This window comes from Amphiura filiformis, chromosome 11 (genome assembly GCF_039555335.1).
Source record: "Amphiura filiformis chromosome 11, Afil_fr2py, whole genome shotgun sequence".
Taxonomy (NCBI): Eukaryota; Metazoa; Echinodermata; class Ophiuroidea; order Amphilepidida; family Amphiuridae; genus Amphiura; species Amphiura filiformis.
In genome coordinates, this window is record NC_092638.1 from 11,584,548 (window position 1) to 11,606,898 (window position 22,351).

Consider the following 22,351-nt stretch of genomic DNA (forward strand, 5'->3'; position numbering starts at 1 on the left):
CAATAAATCAATAACTACTTGTCTTGAGTCACTGATGTAGTAACTGGATTCCTTGCCCCTATAATAATAACTTTTGTAACCAGTGTTTTATTAGTTTTTGAGAAAAATGCAAAAACAGTCACAAATTTATCAAGGGGTGTAGTACCACCTTAATGTTGTTTTGACATTGTTTACATGTTTCTAGGATTGTTCCTAATTCATACACCCATGTTGTGATTGTATTCCCGGGGATACAATTAAGGCCATTAACCTCTAATCGATCGACGTCGATTCTGATTGTTTCCTTCGCATTTCGGCCCCAGTTAATTATTAACTTAAAACTTCATTTTCATTGCTGTTTCGAAGTAAAATCATTGTTATGTAAATGTTTATATTCATATCTTTTTCAGTGTTGATTTAATAAAAAGTGCCTCAATAAAACTCGTTCAGATTCTTTATTCTTGTCTTCTTTACCAATGCAGTCACTCATAAATTAAGAATACACATGTTTGGAAAATGCATAGCAATTAAAGAAGCAAAACTGCATTCTGAATAGATTAATTTTCCCCCAGAAAAAAATTCTTCCCCCCCCCCCCATGATATACCATGATTGCCAAACAATAGTAACTGAAATGGCATTCCTTCTATTTGAAATTAATCCTCTTGTATCCAATGCAGCACCATACACCTCACCCACTGCGCTTTCTTTGTTTACTATGTTAATGTTACAATAATTGACTTAAAGAAGTAAATGTTATCCAAACGGGGACATTTCAAGCTACTTCAGCACATTACATGAACGCTCCCATTGGGCACCCCATTACTTTTAAAGGAATTACATGATTCCGGTCGTAATATTTATGTATGGATGGGCGACGATCATATTTTCTGTGTTAAGCAGGTGCCAAGTAACTGGTACTCTTAAATACTATTTATACAAAATTCAAAAAACAGTCACACTAGTATAATTTATACCAACCCTAACAGATTTATAATACAACAATCTTGATTAGGGACTGTGTAATAATTATATGTCACCAACTCATGCATCGGGCAAATACGGGGGAAAGTACTTTTTGACAGGGCAAAAGTAGGAGCAAGTTATTTTTGCAGGCAGAAAGGGGAGAGGAAAGTCAAAAGGGCAAGAGATATTTGGCAGAAAGAATTCATTAGGTACCTTTTAAATAAAACAAAACCCTCAAAAAGGCTTTAAAAATAATGTTATGCAAAATTACACCATTGGAAAATGGATTTCTACAAAATAGGGGTAAGAAGGATTTTTTTGGCGGGACAAGAGGGGACAAGCAATTGGGGGGAAATTTGTTAAGCATGCATTTTTAGCCGGTCATTTTGAAATTTGCACTGGGAGGGCTTATAATTATTACACAGCCCTTTACATGTCTAAGATATTTCGGCAAACGATCGTTATATTCACGTGTTTTAAAAACCAACGGCTTTCGTCAGCTAGCATTTAGACAACATGCCACCTTTCTCATTATTTTTGAGGTTAATTTTAGGCTAATACAAGTAACCGCCAGCCTACTCAGAACAAGTCAAATCGCGAAAAATTAAATACACTAAAAAAACCGCTATGCCAATGATGCGGTATATCGATTATATAAGTTCAGGTCAAACGGAACCGATAGTGGCATTTTCTAGTGTTATTTAAATGTCCCTGTTGTTCCCTTTCTTCGCATCGATGCCTTTCTTAATACTGCTCAAAATAAAGTGTGCATATTACACAACTAACGAGAATATGCTTAAGGTCATTAAGACAAGGACGATACAGTTCAAGAGGTTTCAGTCGTACGATTTCCGTCTGAGTTTAAGAGGGCACTACACCCCTGCCCAATTGTGTGCCTATTTTTGCATTTTTCTCAAAAAATTATAGCGCATTGGTGACAAGTAAGATATGTAAACATCTCAAAAAAAGTAACTAACCCCCTTAAATAATGGCCATTATTCAAAAACAGGTGATTGTATTACAAATCTGTAAAATGCGTTGGAAGCAGAATTTATTTCTGCACATTTTGACACCTCATTTGTAGCAATTGACTAAATATTGACGTCACAGCGTACATTTTAATCAATGTAGCCCAAGATTTGAAAGTTGCAGTAAATTCTATTGATTTTGCATTCAGTGTAATGGAAGGAAATCTGTGTAATGCAATGAGGTAGAAAGGATAGAGTGCCCTGCTCGCCGAATCTGTGAAGCCGGTTTGGGTCCCGGTTTGGGTGCTGTATAAATACACAAAGTTGAACAAATCATGTATTAAAACGCATTCATAACCTCCGCGTAACACGCCATTTGTGCGTCCCAATCAAATTGGTCGTTAGACGATTTACGCACACCGCGGTGTACCGGCGCGGAGGTTATTGATATCCATCAATGACCTCCGCGTATGCTTACGCGGTACAATGACTTCCGCGTGTGCGCATCTGTTGCGCCGGAACACTTCGCGCGCACGCAACTACCATATTTGCACATGGCGTGATTTCGCAGTGCTGTAATTGGTAAGTCCGTTTTAGCCTGTTCGACTTTTTGAAGGGCGAAATATACGTTTTGATAAAAAAATTGTTTATTTTAACAAATTTTAGAGAATAAAATCTTGAGATTTGGTTGAGTGATGAGTTAAAAATGACGGTTATGAATTCGGTTAATAACTTTGCATCAGTTATATGTCGGGCATTGTGAAAAATCTAAACATTTTGCTTTGGACCTCGGAATATCCCTCGGTTCCAAAGGCGCAGTTATTAACCTATAATTAAATTTCCCAGTATACCATTGTTTTTATCCAAAAATTGCTGAATTATAAAGGCAAGCACGCCTGAATCTGGTATATCACCAGTGTTGCCACGTTAAACAACTCTACCACTTTTCGAAATTTCGCCTTCAGTCGCCGTTCCTGTAGAGCCCTCATGGCAACGGGCGAATGAACTAGATTTAGGAGCGTGCTTGCCTTTGTTATTCAGCAAAAAAAATAAAAAAAAATGGTACACAGTAAAGTTGAATATGCTAAAACAAGTAATTTATTTAATTTTATTAATCCATACATGCTAGAGTAAATTCAGTTCCCATTTTAGTTGCATTTGATGCTGATTTTGTTAGGTCCCTTCATTTCATAATGGCTTATTCAGTGTGTGATTGTCAATGAAACGGCAACGTACCAGTTCGAGCTCAGCGATCTATGTTTTTCTACGTCATTGGTGTAATGATATCTGAGTGTTTTTGTATTGTAAAAATTTGTATGTAAGTGCAACTTTCAAATCTGGACCTCACTACATTAAATTGACCGGTGTTTTATTGTTTTCTGGGCTATCGTATCAAATGAGGTGTCACAATGCGCAGAAATAAATTCTGCTTCCAATGCATTTTAAAGATTATAGGTTCAAGGACTACAACTACTGCACTGGAAATTGTATTTCAGCACAGACAACAGTTGTGGAGTTACAGTAAAAAATTAGGGAAACCAATATTTGATCAATAAATCAATAACTACTTGCCTTGAGTTGCTGAATTTTCAGTGCAGTAGTTGTAGTCCTTGCCCCTATAATATACACATCTTACTTTTCACCAAGATGTGCTATAATTTTTGAGCAAAATGCAAAAATAGGCACAAAATTGGTCAGGGGTGTAGTACCCCCTTACTAATAAATAATATTACCTAATAAATTAATGAGCTCTGTGTCTCTGCCCGGCTATACGTTTCGTCACATCGTACCGGGCTTGCGCTGTTTACCTGTGGTTTTAAAGGTAACCGGAGGTCAAGGTCATGGAGGGTTTGAATTTTTAACTTTGTGCTATTATATCGGACTCAAACTTGGTGGGTGGAATCCTTAAAATGAGGGGAATATTATGCACACACTAAAATCGAGGTCATCTAGGGGCTAAATTGTTAACTTTGCCTGATTGAGCTTAAACTTGGTGGGTGATATCCTTCGTATGAGGGGAGTAAATCGAGGTAATCCCAAGTCAAAGGACATATAGGGGCCACATTTTAAACTTGGTGAAAGTATCATGGGAGCGTGAACAGAATCAAGCCATAGTCACCAGAGGGCAAAGGTCATTAGGGGGGTCAAACATTAAAGTATGCCCAATTGAGCTTATACGTAGAAAGAACTCTAAATACGTGACGAAAACATGTCAAAAAGTCAAAAGTCAAAAGGGTCATCCAGGGTCAAACTGCATCGCTATCATACTACTGGTGCTATAGGTGCGCTAGTATTGGTAATATTAAACTGTCCATTTTAAGCTGAAATAACAAGGGTAAGTGAAAGAAAGCCCACTAGCTACTTTGGTCGTTTAACATGCACTTCAATGGGAGACCTTACTGTTCACCTACAAACACAACACATTTGACTTAGCTTCAGAACTAATAATTTTTTCACAATATTTCAACATAGAGAGAAGGATGATTTATTTACGCGCATTTTGATACCACATTTGTCAAATTTCGTTCAATATTAACAACACTAATAACATTATGGGAAAAATACCCGAATTTAAAAGTTACAGTTTAAAGCGATCAATGGTTATTATGCCAGCACTGTAGCGCGTAAAGCCCGCCATTATCTTTGCGCTTACTTCAAATCAATACAAATAGCTGCAACCTTTAGGTTCGGGTATTTTTCTTTCAAAACACTGCTGTATTGTTAATATTGAACACAATTGGACAAATTGGGTATCAAAATCATCCTTCTCTCTATGTTGAAATATAGTGGCAAAAGTTTGGACCCTCTTTCGTGACACACCTTTTTCATAGCTGAAAACATCAATTTTTAGCCTTTAATTTTGAGACAGGACCCAGTAATGGCCGAATGAATTCTGACCATCACTTGGCTCGTTGGATTCGTTTGCATAATGGTGCATAATACAATTCAGGACATATCTTTTTTGCGAGATAACACTGTAAATACTAAACGTAAACAATCTACATTCTTCACAAAGTTCACGTTGTACTTTTGGTTGCTGTAAAATCCCGGTGTAAAATACTAGTACTAAACGTAGAACAATTTGCATTCTTCACAAAGTGCACGTAGTACATTCTTGATTAATGCACGTATATAGTACAATTGGTTTCAATTTAAACAGAGTTGTAAAATAGATAATTGAAAACGGTAATAATAAAGCACACAGTGTAACAGGCACAATTGAATCGTTAAAATTGCAACTTTTTATTTTGGGGTTTGAGAGTTTGGAGGCGCATATCTTGGTCAATTCTTGCTCAATGTTCACGAACAGGGTGTCAAATGAGAAAGAAAAGTCCAATTAACAAAATATATATTTCAGAATAATCCAAAATGATCAAGTTATTGAACAGCAAGGATGAATATAACTGACGAGTTTCTTTTTGTGTCTGGTGTAGTACGTAGTTACGAGATTTTGTCATTACATATTTTAACCAATACCTCCTAACATTAAAATTTGAAACTCCATTTTTGTGTCTTTCTTTGTGTTTGGAGTTATTGCAGTCATGACTGTAACAAAGCACATAACAAAACATCGTGACAAAGGAAAGCAGTCATTGGTGTTTAAATTTCAAGACAGCAATATTTTTATTTTATTTATTTATTTATTTTTATTTGTTTTGCCCTCCTGAATATTTCATTATTTTGAGATACGAGGTCTTGTCATTACAGCGACGATATTGAAAAACATGAAAAATATTTGCTTTTGTTCTGAAATCTTTGACGATAAGCATGGAAGTTCAGGAGCCGAAGCAAAGTAGCTGCTGAAAACACTCAATTCATCGCGAATTTTAGAAACGTCAAAAAATGACAATGCAAAATGGCGCTTTACGTGTTTCTACCATAATGGTAAACCTTAGAGGTATTTTTATGCATGGAGCTATTAGAGAGCTTGCGATTTCCAAACGTACTAAATCATACACCCGCGCCCGAGCATCTATTCAAAATCCCGTCACATGAGAGTGATTTTGAATAGATGCACGGGCGTATGATACGTACGTTTGGAAATCGCAAGCTCGCTATTTTGGTAATAGAAATCTAAAGTCTGCACAAAAGTTTGTTAAATGTTTGTCAATATTAACAACACAGTAGTGCTTTTAGAGAAAAATACCCGAATTTAAAAGTTGCAGTTTACAGCGATCAATGGTTATTATGCCAGCACTGTAAACACGTAAAGTCCGCCATTATTTTCGCGCTTACTTCAAATCAGTACAAAAAGCTGCAACTTTAAAATTCGGGTATTTTTCTTTCAAAACACTGCTATATTGTTAATATTGACAAAATTGACAAATTGGGTATCAAAATGCGCGTAAATAAATCATGCTTCATTTTATGTTGAAAATAGGGTGTGTCGGGAGATGGTGTAAACTGATTGTTTGACAGAAAACGTGTTTTCCATTAGTTTACATTATGTTAATTAGCCTAAAATGGCGGATTTAAGGAGACTGAACATGATTTTTGTGGGTCTAAAATTTCTGAATTTGAGCAACTTTATTCTGATATTATCAAATTTATTGAGGTTTGAGGTGATATTTACTGAACCTAAATACAAATAATTGTTCGTCAGAACTGACATGCACTTGTAATCTACAAGTTTTAAAAGTGGGAGGAGCTTTAAAAATATTGCTCTTTAAAGTGGTACGCACGCACTCAGAAATCTTGAATGGCATCTGTTATAAACTGTACACAAAGAAACACCGTGAGATCATTGGACAACCAGGAATCCATGCTTCCGGAGTACGTGCCACTTTTAAGAGCCATATTTTAAGCTCCTTCCATGTTAAAATTTGGTACATTGCAATTGTATTTCAGCTGTGACGAATGCCAACTGCTGACGAAGATTAGGAAATATCACCTCAAACCCCTATAAAATTGGATAATAACAGAACAATGTTGCATAAAGTCGGGAAATTGAGACCACCCCACCCCCTCCACCGGTGACATCCCGCTATCTCTAAGGTCCGCTATCTCTAAGGTTCGCTATCTCTAAGGTTCGCTATCACTAACGTGTAAAGTCTATGGAGATCAGAATCCCGCTATCTCTAATAGAGAAAAGGGTTCGCTATACCTAAAAAAAGGTCCGCTACTTCTAAGGTTCGATATCACTAATTTAGAATAAGGTTCGCTAGTTCTAAGGTTCGATATCACTAATTTAAAATAAGGTTCGCTATCACTAATTTAAAATAAGGTTCGCTATCACTAATTTTGAATAAGGTCCGCTATCACTAATTTATTGAAGGTTCACTATCTCTCTAAGGTTCGTTATCACTAATTCCAATAAAGGTCCGCTATACCTAAGGTTCGCTATCACTAATTTTGTTTAAGGTTCGCTATCCCTAATTAATTAAGGTTCGCTATCTCTAAGGTTCGCTATCACTAATTTCGATTAAGGTTCGCTATACCTAAGGTTCGTTATCGCTAATCTTAAATAAGGTCCACTATCTCTAATTTTCAATAAGGTCCGCTATCTCTAATTTCAAATAAGGTCCGCTATCTCTAATTTTAAATAAGGACCGCTATAGCGAACCTTATTTGAAATTAGGATTGCGAACCTTATTTAAAATTAGAGATAGCGAACCTTATTTAAAATTACAGATAACGAACCTTATTTGAAATTAGTGATAGCGAACCTTAGAGATAGCGAACCTTAGAGATAGCGGACTATATTTAAAATTAGAGATAAATACCGGGATTGTTAAAATTAGAGATAGCGGACCTTATTTTGAATTAGTGATAGCGAACCTTAGAGATAGCGAACCTTCAATAATTAGTGATAGCGGACCTTATTTAAAATTAGAGATAGCGAACCTTATTTAAAATTAGTGATATCGAACCTTAGAAATACCGAACCTTTTTCAAAATTAGTGATATCGAACCTTAGGTATAGCGGACCTCTTTCGTAATTAGTGATAACGAACCTTAGAGATAGCGAACCTTAGAGATAGCGAACCGTAACCCCCTCCACCAAGCTCAAATTCATCCTCCGTAAATCAGCCATTTTAGGCAAATTCGCTATTATTATGAGCACCATAATCTAAACTTATGGAAAACACGATTTCTAGATCAAACAATTATTTTACACCATCTCCTGACACACCCCAATTAACATTTAGCCCGTGCGGTTTATGCAGACCCCTTCCAGACAAGTCTTGGATTTTTTCGGAAAAATATTCCACATTAAATGTCAAGTCTGTATTATTAGTCCAGGATCAAGATCACACAGGGGTCCTAAATAAGGAGTTCGTTCACCCTCCCCCCCCCCTACATACAAGATTTGACACCATAGGCAGTTAGTATGGCCCCTCTAGATCACTGCTAGGTAGGTAGTGGTTTCAAATTGTGGTATCACATTTTTTTACAGGTCATTTTATATATGGCCCTATCACATAAAATCACAAAAAATAGGACAAAATTAAGGGGTAGGGGAGATATAAATTCCCATAACTCAACTTTTACTCATAATAATGAATTTATTTTTGGTATGAATATGTAAATTAGCTAATTGATTGTTCTAACTTCCTAGTATTATTTGAAAGCAAACACAGGCTTCATTAGATCATGATTGGAAGTGGCCAGTCCATACATTAGTGGAAAATCTGATTTTTCACAACAATGTGTAGGGTGGGTGTTTTTGTGACACAGGCTTCAAATTTTACTATTGTGCCAATTTCTATTTTCAATATTAATTAAGTTGCCATTTTTTAATTTTGTTTTTAATATCAAGCATATCTAGGCAAACATTGCTGTTCTGGTTCAAAGATTTATATATGTGCACGTTTGCTTGCATGTTGGTTTGTGTTGTGTGGGTTTGGGGTAGGGGTGTGGGGGTATGTGGGGGTGGGTAGGTGTAGGGTGTGTATAGGGTTCGGGTTCACTCGGCTGAACTATATTAGTTCTATTAACGAAATTTGTTTGGTAAGTTACCATTCATGTAATATTTTGAATATTTATATGTGCGGGGTGAGATCAGCCACTGTTTGTCAGGAAAATAGACTGAAAATGTAAAAAATAGTTACTTTTTCACATGTAGCAGTGTGTGTAACAATATTTAAGGGATAGGGGAAATATAAACCATCATAACTCAACTTCAACTCATGATAATGAATTCATTTTGGAATTAAAATGTAGCTAATTGATTGTTCAAACGTTTTAGTGTTATTTTAAAGCAAAGCAAACATTATTTGTCAGGTAGATAGACATAAAATGTGAGAAAAGGTTAATTTTCCATGTATAACCATGTCAAATATGGTATTATTAAGGGTTAGGGGGAATAAAAACCACCATAACTCAACATTTACTCATAATAATGAATTCATTTTGGTATCAACATGTAGCTAATCTATTGTTCTAACTTTCCAGTACTATTTTTAACAGAAAAACCATCAGATAGACATAAAATGTGAAAAAAATGTTAATATTCAACGTCTAACAGCGTAAAATATGACAATATTAAGGGGTAGGGGACGTACAAACCAACATAACTCGACGTTTATTCATTATAATCTATTCATTTTGGCATCAATATATAGCTATTTGGTTGTTGTAATCTTTTAAAGCAAAATAACCATTAGTTCTTAGCTGGATAGACATAAAATGTTAAACAATATAAATTTCAAATGTTAAACAATATAACATTCAAATCACCAAAACTCAAGTTTTATTGATGAAAATTAATTCATTTTGGTAACAATATGTAGCTAATTGATAGTTCTAACTCTCTAGTATTTATTTCAAAAGCAATTAAACCATTAGTTGTCAGGTAGATAGACATAAAATGTACGAAAATGTTAATATTCAATGTCTAACAACGTAAAATATGACAATATTAAGGGGTAGGGGACATACAAATCACCAAAACTCAAGTTTTACTGATGAAAATGAATTAATTTTGGTATCAATATGTAGTTAATTGATAGTTATAACTTTCTAGTATTATGTCAAAAGCAATTAAACCATTAGTTGTCAGGTAGATAGACATAAAATGTGAGAAAAATGTTAATATTCAATGTCTAACAACGTAAAATATGACAATATTAAGGGGCAGGGTATATAAAAATCACCAAAACTCAAGTTGTGCTGAGGAAAATGAATTCATTTTGGTATCAATATGTAGCTATTTGATTGTTCGAACATTCTAGTATTATTTTAAAAGCAATTAAACCGTTAGTTGTCAGGTAGACATACATAAAATGTAAGAAAAATGTTAATTTCCATGTATAACAGCGTAAAATGTGACAATATTAAGGGGTGGGGACATAACAACTAATGATACTAGAAAGTTAGAACAATCACTTAGATACATATTGATACCAAGATGAATTCATTATCACGAGTAAAGGTTTATTTATGGCAGTTTCCCCTACCCCTTAATATTGCCAAAATATTACGCTGTTAGACAAAGACAATTAACTTTTTTTTCTACCAGAGAACTAATGGTCGCTTTGCTTTAAAATAATACAATCACTTAGATACATTTTGATGTATACCAAGATGAATTCATTTACCAAGATGAATTCATTTTCATGAGTAAAAGTTGAGTTTCCCCTACCCTATATTGTCATATTTACGCTGCTAGATATAGAAAACGTACCTTGTTCTCACAGTTTCTGTGTAACTACCTGACAACTAATGGTCGCTTTGCTTTATAATAATACTAGAAAGTTAGAACAACCAATTAGATACATTTTGATACCAAGATGAATTCATTTTCATGAGTAAAAGTTGAGTTATGGCAGTTTATATTTCCGCTACCCCTTAATATTGTCATATTTACACTGTTAGACATAGAATATTTACCTTTTCCTCACAGTTACTGTGTATCTACCTGACAAGTAATGGTCGCTTTGCTTTGAAATAATACTAGAAAGTTAAAACAATCACTTAGATACATTTTGATACCAAGATGAATTCATTTTTATGAGTAAAAGTTGAGTTATGGCAGTTTATATTTCCCCTGCCCCGTAATATTGTAATAATTATTTACGCTGTTATACAGGGTGTCCCAGAATGATTTAGACCGTGTTTGAAAAAAATATTAAAAAGATATAGTCAACAGTGTATCTAATTTTAATAAGTGCAATACAATGACACACATGTCTCCTACTTATTCTGTGACTTTCATATAAATAGCTTAATTCGTTTTGGCGTGACATTGATATTACTGAAAATGGCGAAAACTGTATAATTTACAGCGCAAAGGCATCATAACACATGGATCCTTTATCACCACCGTCCAGCCGTACTGTGCAATATATAGAAGAAATCCTACATTCCTTATAGGAAATACACCAAATTTGGCACAGATGTAGAGCTTACAACGCTGAATAATTCTTGATATTGAATTAGGTGAAACATTTCAATATGACTTCAGATATTTAGGTTGAAAAACATACTTTTTATGTGATTTTGACCACAAGTTAATCCAAAAATGTCATTATTAAAGAGGATATAACTTCCTCAAGGATCCTCCGCAGTAAATGTTAATCTTCTCTGTTACGTAGTCGTGGGTTTGCCAATATACTGTGGACATAAATACATGCTGTGACACTAAGGACGAACCTTCTCTATACTTTTATGACAAATCTATCTCTGCCGGCAATTCAAATGTTGAACTTACATACCGCAATAAAAAGAAAGAATAGTATAAGGTCACTCAAGCGTACAAAGATTGCTTCGTAACATCATAAATAATCAACAGATATCGACTTTTTAGTAAAAGTAAGAATAGGACACAACAAAATTGATATACCTGCATAACATTTTCCAAATAACTTTGTGCTGAACGGTTTAAAAGGTTTTCAAAATTTTAAAAGGTTTTTTCGAAATGGGTTGTTTTGTCAAAACTTGGAATTCACCATTTTTACGCAATATCCTGTCAATTCTATTAGAAACGTCCAATTTCAAAAATCTAAAATTCCTAAGAAAGCTAAATATATGTAAATCTCACAAATTAAAACAATACTACCAATGGTAATGCTCTTCATACCTAGACAAATTCAACTTTCCCGGTATAAATCATTCTGGGACACCCTGTACATAGAAAACGTACCTCCTTCTCACAGTTTCTGTGTAACTACCTGACAACTAATGATCGCTTTGCTTTATAATAATACTAGAAAGTTAGAACAACCAATTAGATACATTTCGATACCAAGATGAATTCATTTTCATGATTAAAAGTTGAGTTATCATGTTATGGCAGTTTATATTTCCGCTACCCTTTAATATTGTCATATTTACACTGTTAGACATAGAATATTTACCTTTTCCTCACAGTTACTGTGTAACTACCTGACAACTAACGGTCGCTTTGCTTTGAAAGAATACTCATACTAGAAAGTTAAAACAATCACTTAGATACATTTTGATACCAAGATGAATTAATTTTCATGATTAAAAGTTGAGTTATGGCAGTTTATATTTCCGCTACCCTTTAATATTGTCATATTTACACTGTCAGACATAGAATATTTACCTTTTCCTCACAGTTACTGTGTAACTACCTGACAACTAATGGTCGCTTTGCTTTGAAATAATACTAGAAAGTTAAAACAATCACTTAGATACATTTTGATACCAAGATGAATTCATTTTCATGAGTAAAAGTTGAGTTATGGCAGTTTATATTTCCCCTACCCCTTAATATTGTCATATTTTACGCTGTTAGACATAGAAAACGTACCCTTTTCTCACAGTTTCTGTGTATCTACCTGACAACTAAAGGTCGCTTTGCTTTAAAATAATACTAGAAAGTTAGAACAATCAATTAGATACATATTGTATTGAATTGAATTGAATAGAATAGATACCTCGATAAAGTCAATATCATGAGTAAAATATTGAGTTCTGATGATTTATTTTCCCCTACCCCTTAATATTTTGCTATTTTATGCTGATATACGAGGGAAATCAACATCAGGTTTTTTTTATACATTTTTTGTCTTATTTTCCCAGTGGTTCCTCACATCCTACACATAAATATTCAAAATAATACATCAATGCAAACTTATGATTTTGTAAATGGAAGTTGGTGCAGTGTAGTGACATATTAAGACATGTACACAAACACACCCATCCCCTCACCCCCACACATACCCTATGCACACCCTGCACCCCCACACACCACATCCCACAGACATCCCAATAAACCCATACATATTATAACAATTAGAACTGTTACATTAATGTTTGCCTTGATATGCTTGATATTAAAAACAAAATATAACATTAAAATTGAAATTTAAAAATTTAAAATGGAAACTTGATCAATTTTGAAAATATAAAGTGGTATAGTTGTGAAACATACCACTCCACGCCATACATAAATTCTACCAGCCACATTTCCCCAAAATGAAATTTTTAAAAAGTAAAAAAGTAAAATTAAGTTTGGCAGAGGTGGGGTTCGAACTCACGGCGCACCGCTATCATGGATACTCCATGAGCCTAGCGCCTTAGACCGCTCGGCCACATGTCCTGTTGGTATCCATTTGAAACTTATTTCAACTTATAATCGCAACTTCAACATAGGCCTACCACGTGACAAGCAAAGGCAGTTAACGTACCATATTTTGGAATTTTATTTGCTTAAAAACATTAATGTGTATTAATAGCGCTCAATTGTTGTTAACTGCGTGTTCTACATACAGAAATCCGACAATAAACAATGATAAATGGGCCTCTACATGGAGAAAACGTTATATCGATTTTGACTCGCCGGACATGTGCTCGTATACATGTGTGTCAGTATAATACTATAGTGTAGCCTCCCATTTTTTGTATACACGTTCGATGTTTTTATCAATTATATATTTTTTCAGGAAATAAAAGATTAGATTACCATAAAAACGAAACAGTAATCTTTGGCGGGTCTAATGTAATTTTTACATAGAATTTTCAACGTTTTTTCTATCCTTATTCTTGCTCAATTTAAAAAATATTTTGGCGTTAAGTAGTAATATAGCTTGTAGGGACGTTTACTTCCGGGTCACGGGGTCAAAGGTCAACCGGAAGTGGTCGAAGGTCAACCGGAAATGCCGCCATTTTGAAACGGTCAACCGGAAATGCCGCTATTTTGAATCGAGAAAAAAAAAACCCAAAAAAATAATTAAAAAACCAAAAATTAAAACAAAAACAATACGTGACGCAATTTACGCATTTTACGACGCAATGGCGAAATTTGTTACGCTTTGGCGCAATTTAGTTACGCTTTAACGCATTTTGTTCCGTAATCGACGCAATTTAGTTACGCTTGGACGGATTTTGCGACGCAAGAATGCATTTTTAACGCAATTCATTACGCTTTGACGCATTTTGTTACGCAATCTACTCATTTGACGCATTTTGTTTTATATGGGGCGGTGGTGGAGGGATAGGAGAACCTGTTTTATCCGGTTCTAACCGGTTTTATCCGGTTCTAAACAGTTTTATTCGGATCTATATCACGATTCCCCTTGACTAGTAAATTAAAAAACAATACTCCGCATTAGTCACTATCTATGGTCAAAAAAACGCTACATCGCCCCACTCAACTCATTGACTCATTCCTTGATCATTTACACGCTCATTCGGTCATGTTCCTACTCATTCCCTTCTCATTGCCTCATTCCACTGCTCATTTGCTCATTTTACTGCTCATTTACATGCTCATTGATTCATTTCTCTGCTCATTGACTCATGTTGCCGCTCATTTACTCATTTCACCGCTCATTTACTCATTGTACCGCTCATTCATGTGCTCATTGGCTCATTTCCCTAAATTCGACTTCACGATTCAAAATGGCGGTATTTTATTTACATTCGCTCATTAATATTCATATATGCTAATTAGCCACGTCCTCACGAATTTGATTTTTTTCCCAATTATTTTTCAATTTGAAGACTGTAGTGGAAGAAGTGCTCAAGTGCCAAAATACTAGTTCTGAGAAAATGGGGTCTAAAGTTTTTTAATTTATCTGCTGATCACAAACTTTATTATTTTGTGCTAAAACTTGCAGGAGTAATTTTATATTCAACATTATTCTTTTACAGCTATAAATTAATACATTGTCACTTATTGATTTTCTATAATCAATAATCGATATCTTGTACTTGAGTCTTTTTTCCACTACAATCATTGGTCAGCTGGAAACAAATGGATTTTTCTCAAAATTGAATGGAAATATAAGTTAGAAGTATATATTTTTGGAATGGCAATATCGAGAGGAACAATTTGATGTATCATTTGTGTAAATCAGATGTTGCTTAAAATTTGACCTCGTTTGACCTAAATGTTGTAGATATGACAAACCATATATTTTTGTAATCCTTGTGACCCAACGAGCAATTTGACACTAATTTGATAGTGATCAGACCAATTTGAAAATTTGACCCCATTTGACCCATCACGTGACCCCTATTTCTGAAGAGTCATATCGGCCAAAATTTTGAGAAAAAAATTGCTAAACCCCAAAGACTTCAAAACAGTCAATAACTCATTTTCGCCAAGTTGGCACTTGTGTACATTATCCACTGCGGTCTTCATTTTTTTTTCAATTTTTTTTTTTTGGAAATTTGTTTTTTTTAATTATTTTTTTGGGAAATTTTTTTTTCTCGCTTCAAAATGCCGGCATTTCCGGTTGACCTTTTCAAAATGGCGGCATTTCCGGTTGACCTTCGACCACTTCCGGTTGACCTTTGACCCCGTGACCCGGAAGCAAACGTCCCTACAAGCTATATTACTACTGGCGTATATAAAATTGAAATAAAATTCTCTGCCTCTTAAACGACATCAAATGTGCCACAATTGGGTATCACGAATGGATGTGCAGTAAATATTCATATATTTTTTATACATAGGATGCTTCAATTTTGACACAAAAAATATTTCATTGAAAACCCTCTCACTCGGCTATTTAAAAAGGTAACCACGCTTCCCTAGAATGTGCAATAAATTAGCATTAAAAGTTTTCTTATTTTAGCAGCATTTCAGAAACACTTGGCGTTTGGCGTGAAGAGGAGTAGTTGTGAGATTTGAGGCCAATGTTAAACTTCACACATGGTTTAGAAATATCCGATTACCACGCATTTATGGACTATATACTTCCAAATATGCTCAAATGAAACTTGTTTTTGCTTAAAAAGAATACTAGAAATACCAAAATGAATTCAAAATCACGAGTAAAAATTGAGTTCTTGGAATTTATATCTCCCCTACCCTTTAATTGTGTCCTATTTTTTGTGATTTTATGCGATTATACGCCCATATATAAAATGGCCTGTAAAAAAGTGATACCACAATTTGAGACCACTACCTACCTAGCAGTGATCTAGAGGGTCCATACTAACTACCTATGGTGTCAAATCTTGTATGTAGTGGGGGATGAACGAACTCATTTTTTTGAGGTTGCTGCTCCTGGACTATATGTTTTAATAATTCCTGGCCAAGACAACTGGGACACCGAAGGGACACCACAAGTTACGTGCGACAGTGCAAATTTGAGCACAGATATCATACTTGTGCATAAATTGATGGAGAAAAGTTGCCAAAATGCAAGTCTAATATGTATCACACAACGAAATTAACAAATTAGTTATTTTAAATTGAAAAACATCCAATAGTATACCAAATATGCTAAAGATTGAAGTAAAGTTGAATTTTGGTACTTTTTTGCAGTGTTGAAAAAATAAAAATGCAATTTTTAAAATTATGTGGAGCTCTTTCCAACTTTTTTTTCATTTTCTCATTATAAAAGATACTAAACCACATTCAAATAATGAATTAGAAGTCATTTCAAGATCTTTTTTTTTATTTCTTAAAATGAAGGGAAAATATTACTTTGGTGTCCCAGTTATGTTGGTAATTTTTCATGTTGGGTCTGAATTGGGACCTGCGAGTTTCGTATGTATGCCCAGCTAATTTTAAAACCATTTATTTTGTATATATTGCATATTTTAAACATCCTTCAAATTAGTTTTAAGCCATTTTGAAATTTTGAGTCATTGTCACACTTTTGGACCCCTTATTTATGGACATACCCAAGTCCTAATTGAATATTAAAATAAACTTACCTTTCCCTTTGAGAATGTCATGAAACATCTCGAATTTCGAAGGTGGTCTCTGGTTCAACTCTTTGCATGTTAGAGCATCATGAACCGCCGTATAGCCGCTTATAACCACGATTCCGTAACCAAGAGGCAGTCGTAGGTAGCAGACTGGACCATATTTTACGGCAAGTTGTTGCAAGACTTGGTGCATACTTTGCCTATTCTTCATCGCACTGAAAAGAAGCTGTAAGGTACATCCTATAATAGGAAAACCGTTCGGTCCTGGTGGCAAATGTTTTACCGCTACCACATTTCTAGCACGTGAAAGCCATAATACACATGTAACTATCAACAGATAGAAAAATACATAGTTGATGTTGAAAATGTTGCCATTAGAGATTGATCCGTATGGTTCCATTATATCCATTCGATTTGAACGTGTAAATGGGATGCAAACGACATGTATCCCGTGGACCTGATAATATCCGAATCAGGGCAAAATGATACAGGTATTAACTATATCATATCGATGAGTACGGTACCTGACTGGTTCGTTGAAATTGTTCAAGCGGGACTTATAAACGAGATTCTGGAAAGTCGACTTTAGTCAATACTCAGAGATTGTGCATCATGGATAGGTGAAACTGTACATTCACGGAATCTTTGTTACATTATACGATTCCTGGTGACGGTGTACCTCTGCTGCAATGGTACCTCGCAGCTACTACCGCTGTTACTACCGACTACCGAGTACTCTAACCTATGGTGGCCGACGTTGGTACTGCACCAAAGTTCCAGCGTCGGCCACCATACTGTAGATACCTCTGTAACCGAATACCTTCCACCATGCGTCACCTACGAGTCAACAGCGGTGTACCGAGCTGGTGAATTATGATAGGCATACCATATAGTCTGGGGTATTCGATGGTCCATCAGTAGCAGAACCTCCACTGTAGCCATGGTGTCCCATGTGTCAGCAGTGTTTTAGGAGTATGTAGCGTAATCTCCGCCTAACTGCCTAAACAAATCAAGTCAATGTTATTACTTAGACTCGCTCGCCAGTCCTATATACGTCGTACGTATGTATAAGGACTGGCTCACCCCATTTTGTCTGTATTATGGGTAATACACACTTAAAGCCATATTGTGTGATTTGCTTCACAGCGACGCCCTCAATTTTACTCGGATTTCTACTTTTTGCATAATAATAATGCCCAGTGGTGTACTAAAATACCACGTAAAAGACTAAACCTGAAGTGCTTTAATAACAGTAAAATTTTACTTTTTATATTAAAACCGGGTCGACCCGGTTTTATTCAGAGTTCATCGATCGACTGCTTGCTAACATCTCCCGTGGATGTCAGCTTATGTGTACACACGTCTAGCGCGATGCTCCGTGCAGTATTACATGTTACGATCTGCGAGCGTAGTACACGCATTGTAGGCGCTGGAATGAAATTGCAATTTTGTTCGTTATACCTCATTTGTTTGGATCGAAATTTAAAGAGGATAATATGATCATTGAAAACAAACATTTAAATAGGAATCTATTCTTTATGCAAATCACACATTATTGCTTTAACGATTTGCGCAGGTCAGATATTTGAACAATTTCTTCAAAATTTGGTCAACGGTATATAAAATTGGTATCCACCTTATTGTCCTTGCTAATGTAAGACTCGGTTGAAACAAGATTAAGGGTCGGATGTATTTTAGTGTCCAAAAAGGCAAAATTATTGTCAAAGTTCGGCCGAATTCTGCACCCTTGCGAATGGTGCAGAATTCGAATCGGGAATAATACCCGATCTTTGCGATCAAAATCAAAAATTCCAACTTTGGACGTATTACTGGCAAAAGACATTATTGCCAAACAATATAGAATAGAATATTGAAATCAACTTGTCAAAATATTGAAGAAATGTGCTCCCCAAACATGTGGTGAGTAGGCAAAATAAATCCCATTCAAACGCATGGGAAACTGAAAGTGCAAAATACCGGCCAGTTATTACTCCTTTCACTTCCTGTAGACTACGCATGCCAACGGCCTGTAAAATCTATTCATCTATCGTATCCGATTTGAGCGCTGACATAATCATTGGAAAATGTTGGCAATCAATATTCAACGTTCAGTTTTCCAAATTGGGTGGCTTGTGTTTGGCAGGTGTGAAATACATCTGGGCGTTTTAATCACGTAGCACGTAAAGGCTTTGGCATCATTCGGTCGTTTTAAGTTATGAGTTTTAGGATTGAATTTGGTTTTGGTCACGTGGTTTCCTTTTATCTTGCCTAAGCTCTCGACTGACGTCATTACCAATACCTTTATCTATACCCTTTGTTAGATACTTAAACCTGGTAGAAAGTAGTTTTGGTTCTCATTTCAGTTTGTTACATTATCATGTGACCGCAGAATTTGTTGGTTTGAAGTTGCCTTGATCAAACATTATAAGTATACAAACATATGGAAAGGTTTGTCAACAAAACGATTCTCTTATAAACGCATCTATGAACAGTTTCCACCTCGATACACCTGAGCACACAATTTCGTCCAAGCAAGAGCTGGCAAGCAGTGCCCGGTCTCTACACAGTCTCTGTTTACTCTACACGGTTGAGTGCATAGCATCATAAGAGCTGTGTTAGCTTCTAGCTGGTGACTAGTGGAAAATACGGAATCTGTATTTGATTTTTGTCAAAACCCCGAGTGTTTCCTTCATCCAATCAGAATTATTCTTATATCGAACGAAAGCATCGACCAAAAGCTAACACTTCCCGCTATAAACATTTTTTTTCATTACGTCAACAGATGACGCAATTTAATGTTTATGGCAAGGCGAATGTGGTAAATCTGTTGAAAACAACCTATTCAGGCACAATTTTTGACCATTGTTATAGGTTTTAAAAGTCCAAACCCCGAGTGATCCTTACAATATTTTTCAAATTTTATGTCATTAAATGAAAGAGCACACTTACACTTATATTGCCCATATACTAGATTCATTTCACTGAGTAATGGCCAATTCTCTTTAAATTGCTAATCTTTTCCGAAAATTTACTATTTTCGCCTGTTTTGTCATACGGTTGTGAATTCAATGAACAATGACTTTGCTTAAAGGGCGCTTACAAATTGATATGAGAAGGGTTTAAACTTTGTAGTGAAATATTCACTAGCAGAGAAATCGAACAAGTCAATCTACATTTGAAAGCGTGGTGGTGTAGATGTGAACAAAATATACACCATCAACTATTTCCTCACGATATTACAAAAAAATAGACACTCGAGTGAAATTTTATTTCAGCACAGACAACAGTTGTGGAGTTACAATCAAAAATGAGGGAAAACCAGTATTTGATCCATAAATCAATAACTACTTGCTTTGAGTTGCTGAATTTTTAGTACAGTAGTTGCAGTCCTTGCCCCTATAATATACATATCTTACTTGTCACCAATGTGCTATAATTTTTGAGAAAAATGCAAAAATAGGCACAACATTTGCCAGGGGTGTAGTACCCCTTAACTGACATTACTGAAGAGAAAACTTATATTGCTTTATATTTGTTCAGAGCAACAATTGTGCTGATTTCAACATGATCGATCGACTTTTAGCGTGACAATGCATAACAATAGAAGCTGGTCAGTGGCCGCGCTCTGATGAGATGTTAAAAATAGCTCCTGAACTGCATGCTCAATAAGCGTTGAGGAAGTCGCTTGTGAACTCCAAATTATATAACTTGGTGCGGTGCCAATGGTACATGTACTGTACAATCGTGAACTCTAGATTATATAACTTGGGGCGGTGCCAATGGTACATGTACTGTACAATCGTGAACTCTAGATTATATAACTTGATGCGGTGCCAATAATAATATATACATGTACAATACAATCGTGAACTCCAGGTTATATAATTTGATGCGGTGCCAGTATTACATGTACTGTAAGCGTTTACAGGCCACCAGTCGAAGTCCATTTCACTGCGCATAGATTGAAGCTGATTACCGTTAGGGATGTACAATAATTATGAGTTCTGGGGCAGTGGCGTAACTACGGGGGGGCATGACCCGGGCGCCACCTTTAATTGACCAATTCAGCATCGATTCTGCGCCCCTCCAAGCGATGAAAGTCCAAAATATTCAACTATTAATGGTAGGCCTTATTTGTCCAAAATTTCACTCGCTCCGCGCGCAATTGTTTCAATAATGGGGCGGGGTATGTATCCTTATCACTGGGCGCCACAACCCCTAGCTACGCCACTGCCCGCGTCTAAGATATTCTCGGGGGGGTAGGGGCGCCAATTTGTTTGTTTCTTGCCCCGGGCGCTACCAACCCTAGTTACGCCACTGTTCTGGGGCAGGGTAAAATAATATTTTGGCTAGCCATAAAGTGAGGGGATATAAATCTTTGGCAGATTTACGGAGCACCTTTTAAATAATACCCTTTAAAAAGGAATTGGGTACAAAAACGTTCAAGTATTTCCGCTCGTTACGCTCGCAGTATATGGTCGAATCCAACGAAAAGTGTACACGGCATGTTCAGGGCCATAACTTAAAAGTATTAAACAATTGGCTTTCGTTTTTGTATTATGTTTATTGGCCTTGATCATACGCTTCGCGCCATATATAGTAAGACCCTCTTCTGTGAAAAACTTAGACACAGAGACCCCAAAACATGCTATTTTGACCCATTTTTTCAAAATATTCAGTTATGAAAAGTAGTCATTGGATTAAATCTAAATTGATTTCCTGAAAGGTGTGTATTCAAAGATTGTCTGTTCAATTTTTCACAGTACATAATTATGAATTTTTTGTGATGATTTTTTGAGTGGTATTTTTTACATTACCTACGAATACAATTTGTCATAGCACTAGATATATCTTTAAAAAATGGAAATCACTAATAAATGCGCGATTGATACAAGCTTTGATATGTCCAATACTGAAATGCAATGCATTCAGACATCTTTATTATTGTGCTTAGTTGTCAGAAATTCTAAATGGCACAAAGGTAGGTTTGGTAAAAAATATGCAGTACCTCCGAATACATGTTAAAAGCGCTGTCATTTCCACAAACTAAGAGAATAGTAAATTATATTTAAGCAATAGGTGCAGGGTAATACACTCTTTAATACTACCAAGTTTCAATAGCTTGCATTTAACTATTTCTGAGATATTAACAAAATAAGTAAGTATTCGTAGGTAGCTTTCGGTAGCCGAATGTTGCCTACAAATACAATTTGACATCATAACCCTATTGTGAAACACCGCCATTCATGCCAATGCCCATATTGGTACATAAAGAAGGCCCGTACGTTCGCTATCAAATCATATGTCAATGAAAGTTGCGAATTCACATACATGCCTGCCATACAAAACTGAATACGGCTTATTG

General features: G+C 35.6%; 1 protein-coding gene across 1 annotated transcript in view; it reads right to left on the reverse strand.

Annotated features, from left to right (window-relative positions):
- LOC140164346 (cytochrome P450 2J6-like) overlaps positions 1 to 18,043 on the reverse strand; it is a 61,662-nt gene extending 43,619 nt beyond the window's left edge. Inside the window, exon 1 of the mRNA XM_072187619.1 lies at positions 16,993 to 18,043. Coding sequence (XP_072043720.1) covers positions 16,993 to 17,395 — 403 coding nt within the window. The 5' untranslated portion in view covers positions 17,396 to 18,043. The remainder of the gene's footprint in view (positions 1 to 16,992) is intronic.
- Between the last annotated feature and the right edge of the window lie 4,308 nt (positions 18,044 to 22,351).